We start from the raw sequence: 6,480 nt of genomic DNA, 5'->3' as shown, positions 1-6,480 counted from the left end.
TGCATGAAAGTGAAAAGTGAAAGTGAAGTCGCTCAGTCGGGTCTGACTCTTAGCGATCTCATGGACTGCAGCCTACCAGGCTCCTCTGTCCATGGGATTTTCCAGGCAAGAGTACTGGAGTGGGGTGCCATTGCCTTCTCTGAAGTAATCAGCTTACCTTTGGATAACTAAAAAGTCTTAAAGGACATACCTATGTTGGCTGTTACATGAATGAGCATGTGGTGAATTTTGAAGGCAGACTTTCAGAACATCATATTTTAGTAAGAAGCTTGAAAGATACATTGATCAAAACATTCAGCAAAGCAAAATACAATATTTTCAGTATAAAATATGACCCAGTATTTCTTCATTGTTCGTTCACACCCTCCCTTCATTGAGCACCGGGGCCTTGAACATAGTAGCAGTCTGGGAGATGCTTGTTAATTTTAATTAAAATTGGATTCCTCCCAGTCTCTCAAAGTCTTGAACCTCCCGGCCTGGGTCAAACAGCTGAGGAAAGGAGAATAAAGTACCAAGAAGCTAGAACGAGATCATTGCTAAAATATTTGTTTCTGGGTTTATTATTTTATTCAAAAGTCTAGGAAGTGACCGGTCTAGAATGTGGCAGCAAACTGCTGTTAATCCCATTTACATGTTCAGAGTTGGGATCCAGGTTTTCAAGTTTGTTATGGGATTTTAAGCAAAACTGGGCAAATCGATAGCATTCTTAAACTGCCGTCTGTTCTCCGGCTCCCCTCCCGGTCACAAACAAGCGAGGCTGGCGCCGGGCTTGCCTGGCTCCTAGAGCGAGGGGTAAACCCGCCGGGAGATGGACTGGGGAGAAGGGCTGTCCCGGGGGCGGTCCCGGGGCGGAGCCTGGGCGGGGCCCGTGACGCTTGGAGTCGCCGGCTCAGGGGCTGGACCTCAGCTTCTCCCCGCCTGGGGCCGCCGCCGCCGCACCAGTGGTGGCTCCACATTTCTAAAAGGGGCCCTCCGACGCTTCACTGGGCCAGTCTGGTGCTGAGTCGCGGAGCTCCGCACAACTTCCGCTGGTCTCTAAACGGGATCCCTCCTCCCCAGAGTTGCGGGCAACTTTCCCCTCTCCCTGGCGCCGCGGTGGCTTGGGGACCGTGGCCGCCGCAGGTAGCTGAACTCCGGGCCACGCTCCCCGCGTCTCGGCTGAGCGCACACGCAGGTCGCTCTCTGCACGCTGGGGGTCCCCAAGCTCGGCTTTGCGGGCGGGATGCCCTTAGGACATATCATGAGGCTGGATCTAGAGAAAATCGCCCTGGAGTACATCGTGCCCTGTCTGCACGAGGTCGGCTTCTGCTACCTGGATAACTTCCTGGGCGAGGTGGTGGGCGACTGCGTCCTGGAGCGCGTGAAGCAGCTGCACTGCAACGGGGCCCTGCGGGACGGCCAGCTGGCCGGGCCCCGCGCCGGCGTCTCCAAGCGGCACCTGCGGGGTGATCAGATCACGTGGATCGGGGGCAACGAGGAAGGCTGTGAGGCCATCAGTTACCTCCTGTCCCTCATCGATAGGCTGGTCTTGTACTGCGGGAGCCGGCTGGGCAAATACTACGTCAAGGAAAGGTCCAAGGTAGGACGCGCGCGGGCGCCCAGCCGCTGCTGCAAGCCCGAGGAGACCGGGGACGTTCGGAGTCCGTTGTGTGTCGCCTTGGCAGGGCTGCAGTCGAACTTAGTTTTTAAACAAGCAAGAAGTCCGCCTGCCCCCATCCCCCGCCCCTCACGTTTCCATGGCTTATTAGAAACCTTATGTATGATTTGAGACACACTCGAACTCATGATCTTAAATGCCTGCTTTAAAGTCACTTAATAGTGCCCTTCAGACCTTCATTGTATTCAGAGGGGATTACAACAAAAGCGCGTTTAGAGAATTCTAGAGACAGTGTGATTTCACAGTGTGGCATTTGGTTTGTGGAGTCTGGCAGGTGTGAGGAGAATTTGATCTGTGAAAGAGTAAGGCTCATCCTCACTTTTGAGTGCTGCCCTTGGCTTGTTGGCATTGTTTGATCATCCAGTTGATGTGAAAATTCTCTCCTGGTGCTGAGCCCCAGCCACCACTTACCCTTCCTGTCAGTTACTGGGGAAATCCACTCAACCAACCAGTTGAGTGATCAGGAGAGGGTAGTGAAGTACCTCTGGAAAGAAACCATGTTTTTGTTCACATCCCAGCAGTCACTCCTTAGGTGGTAATTTTTCTTGGACACGTTAACAGGTAGATTGGCAGAACTATGGGAACGTGGAGTACCGTAATGTTGGTGCATGTACATTATGCTGGGATAGTCCAGCTACTCAAGTGTTTTCTACAAATGATAATCCAGCCAGTTTTCCAGGGTAGCTCTGAGAGTGATTTATACTCCTTTTATTGTAGACCCCGTCAAGGGGCACTTAGAGCTGTAGAGAAGTTTTACTTTAACACAGTGAGGCACAACATACTACTGTGAGAAGGAAGGTGAGCATTCACCTATGTACCACTCTGTGACACTGTGTGTAGTATTCTTCAATTTAAGATTGCTCCTGCGATATTAATAAAACACACCGTTGTTGTCTCATTTGTCCCATAAGCTGAAAGGAACACTTTTTATAAAGGACAAATGGTGAAGACTGAAAGTGCATAGAAAGGAAGGGGTTGGATTGATCAAGTAGGACAAGGGAGAGACTGCAGTTACCTTTCCAGCCAGGAGGACATGGTTAGACTATCTGAAAACACTATTTTTAATAGAATGCAAATAAAGTAAATCTTAGAAGGAAATACTGCTTTCTAACTTTTGATTGAGGGAAAGCTCAGTTAGCCGGTCTCTGCAGAACATTTACAGTAAAGTGTCTCTTTACTCCTGTCCCATCATTTTGGTGATGGACTAGAGAACCATTTGTCTTGATTAGTTTTGTTTCCGCACTTGTTTTGTAAATAACTGTGCCTTTTGAATGGGGGAGGGGTCTGGCTAGCCTCAGTGCTGTAGAGGTGCTTGTGGCTTCAACCTGAAACAGCAGATGGCTTCTCTTCAGGTTTTCAAAGTTTCTTTCAAATTTTGTTGTTATGAAATTCACTCTCAGCATTATAGAAATGGAATTTGCTCAGCAAGAGATCAGAATTAATTGATAGAAAGAGGTCACTAACATATTTAAAAGTTAAATTTTTTGTTTTTATTGTAGATTTGACTTAACAGACAGTAAGCTAGAATTTAACTCCGCAAATTGAATGAAAAGCATTGTGTACCTCTGAGTAAGGGAAACAAAAAAGATCTCTAGATATGATTCTTCAATTATGGATTATCATCTGGGTATAACAAAACTTCAGTTAACCCTTTCAGAAGGTGACTGAATTGAAAAGAGAAAATTCATCTTTTGGCCAATGAAGAGACCTCTATCCATACTTTGATTTTCAGCTTTCCTTTAGCTGTTTGGCACAAAGTTCTTTATTTCTGCTCTTTAGAATAATCACCTTTAAACTGGGATATTCATTCCCTGGCCAGCTAGAACCAAATGTAAACCACGCTTGAGCAAACCATTATTATACTAGGAAAAAAAAAAGTTTAGTTTGTTTGTATAAAGAAGTCTCCTTAGTAATGTCTTGTGGCCCCTCATTCTCTTACCTGAAGTTCATTATTGAAGCATTGTAGAAACACATTTCATTTTTACATGATTTATAGTAGTTCTACCTAATTTAACCTTATTTATTTCTCTTCCCTCAACTGAATGCCTTACTCTACTGCTTCCCAGGGTAGTGATACAGACCCAGTTTCCTGCTCCATCCTCAAAGCAGATTTTCAGTAAAAATTAAAATTAAAAAAAGAATTTGTACATTTATTTTAAACATTTATTTGTAATTTTTATTACAGAAATTTTCAAACATATATGTGTAGAGAGGCTAGTGTAATGAGCTCCCATCACCCATTTGCAAGTGCCAATAGACACATTTATGTATTTCAGACCAGTTGTTTTTTAGGTACTTGAAATTTATTTGTGTTTTGCTTAATCAATCCTGATTAAGCACTTTTTCCCCTGAACTTTTAAAGGTCATTGAACAGTGTAATAATGCTTTTTATCTCTATGAAAGAATTACTAGAAGCATTGGAAATAGAATAGGAATATATGCTAGTCCTAAAATTGAAATTGTGGAAGCGTATGGAAAGAAATATTAAAGGGTTCTTTCCCCTCCCTGCCACAAAAGTTGTTACTGATCAAAATTTATCTACCTCCGCTTTGTTAGAAAAAAACCCAGGGGTGCTGAAGACTCTCCAGGGAAGACGATTCCACGATACACAGCAGTATGGTGCCCCCTAACTTCAAGTACTATCATTGCTTTCAGGCTATGAAAAGATTTCTTATCTGTTACTCCCTTTTGGATAATTTTGACCATATCCAAGATAAATATTGGTTCTAATTTGCTTCTCTTGCTTTAGCTGCCTAGATGTTGGATGTGGCTGTTTTCCAGATGGCCTGTAGTTTATAGAACCCAGAGTCCTTCTGTTTGAAGTATCTCACTGTAGACTCACTAGTTAATAACTCTAATAATAATAGCTACCTTTTAATGAGCAGTTGGTTCCATCTGGCACTGTGCTAAGCACTCTTCAGACACTATCTGTCTGCCTTAGTCTTCAGAACCATAATCTTTGGCAAACTGAGTGATTAAATCATCTGCCCAAGGTGATGAAGTCAGCAGTGAATGCGGTTTGTCACAGGGGTTAGGGATTTGAACTTAACCTTGACTAACCTTGTAGCCGTAGGTAAGTTTCAGTTTTCACCAAGTGTAAAGTGAAAGATACTACCTTACAGCTTGAGGGGTGGGGAGATTGGTGAAGAAGCATGAAATAAGATAATGAACATAAAATTCTTAGCACAATTCTGAGCCTTCATAAATGTTAAAAGAGATTTGGGATTCTGACCCAGTTCTGTTTGAGCCTAGAGTTTACTTTTGACTCTTAGGCTCCTAAGAGGCTACATGCCCTCCTTTCATTTCCTCAGCATGGGGAATTTTGCTGGGATAGGGAGACAAAAGTGGACAGGCATCATGCCTGCCCCACTAGAGCTTACATTCACTTGTACTTTTGAGTTGTAGGACTCTCTGGCTTATACTTGATCAATTCTCCAGCTTAAAAAAGAAAAAAACTCAAATATTGAAGTGGGTCTGTTAAGTACATTTGAAGAAGAGAATGGAATGCCGTGCTAATGTTTTCCTACTGTTATTTGCAAGAAACGCATTTATTAACAAAGTTGGTTGTTAGGGTCCCCGACTGGAGTAGCTCTGGATGATGGGGTTATGGGATTTGTATTATGAATCAACAGGTCAGTCCTCCCCTGGAAACTGTACAGAGAAATGATGAAACAACCATAAGTTGTGGATAACAAAAAATATATAACAAATGGTGGGTTTGTTCCTTCACTGCTAGCGCAGTGACAGTTTTGGCCCTTCCTTCTGTGATGTCAGGAATATTCATGACTTGATGGAGCTCATCATGGTTGCAAATTGCCTTAAGCAAACCTGGGATAATGAATTTCAAAGAATAGAATCTCTCTCAGGACCCAAGTGCAGGAAATGCGGTTGGGGTTCACAGAAGCCTGGAGCCATGAACTGAGAACCAGAAAGTCCTTAACATGCCTGAAAGCAGGTGTGTTAGTTCTTGTTTCTGGCGCTCTATGGCCTTCGCGTTTGCTTCTCTGCTTGCATGCTGTTTCTTGTCGTCTCTACCTTCCATCCAGCTTTTACTGATTTCCTATGCAGTTGGCTCAAGATGGCTGCCTCATAATGCTCATTTCAGCCTCAGTTTGATTTCAACAGAGACATGACTAACATTCTAGGAACCCTTTTCATTTCCTGAGAAAAAATACTATGGTCTCATTGTGGCTCAGAAGATCCATCAGCCTTGGGTGGGGATGGTTGGGGGGCGGTGGCGGAGGGGGGGGGATGTGGAATCATACATAACAAATACAGGTTACCAGGGCCTGTAAGAGGTGCAGTTCTTAGAGTACAGGGTGTGGGGCCTAGACATCATATGTGGTGTCTCTGCAACTAAAATCTTAAAAATTTATCTGTCAATGAGGTATTTCAGGGGAAGGAGGCAGGAAATTTTAAAGCATGGGAACATCTTTCTATAAGGATGTGAGGATTCTTATAAAAGGTTTTGTATTTGAAAGTCACTTAGCTCTTGGAGGAAGAAAATAATTTACTGAATACAACCTTAGTGAAGCAAGTTTCTCCACAGGGTGAGTTTTCATAGAGTTCTTTGTGCATTTCATTGAATGACACTTGGGGACACAGAAAAGAAGGTGTGTGTGTGTTTCCTTTATCATTTCTGTTGTTCAGTTTTGGGCCACTGGCCACCGCACCCTTGTGTGCTTGCAGTGAAGCGGGAAATCAGGAGGTATCAATTTAATTTATTCATTCACAAATCATTAAATGTCTTACACTGCACTCCATCTGTATGTGGATGGGAGAAAGGAGATGGAAAGGGATGATAAAAGCACCTAAAGAAGTAA

At 43.8% G+C, this 6,480-nt stretch overlaps 1 protein-coding gene across 1 annotated transcript in view; it reads left to right on the top strand.

The window, feature by feature from the left end:
* The first annotated feature begins 745 nt into the window (after positions 1-745).
* EGLN3 (egl-9 family hypoxia inducible factor 3) overlaps positions 746-6,480 on the top strand; it is a 29,208-nt gene continuing 23,473 nt past the window's right edge. Inside the window, exon 1 of the mRNA XM_069558695.1 lies at positions 746-1,579. Coding sequence (XP_069414796.1) covers positions 1,223-1,579 — 357 coding nt within the window. The 5' untranslated portion in view covers positions 746-1,222. The remainder of the gene's footprint in view (positions 1,580-6,480) is intronic.

Source organism: Ovis canadensis, chromosome 18 (genome assembly GCF_042477335.2).
Source record: "Ovis canadensis isolate MfBH-ARS-UI-01 breed Bighorn chromosome 18, ARS-UI_OviCan_v2, whole genome shotgun sequence".
In the NCBI taxonomy this organism is placed as follows: Eukaryota; Metazoa; Chordata; class Mammalia; order Artiodactyla; family Bovidae; genus Ovis; species Ovis canadensis.
This window is presented reverse-complemented; position numbering and strand designations above follow the sequence as displayed.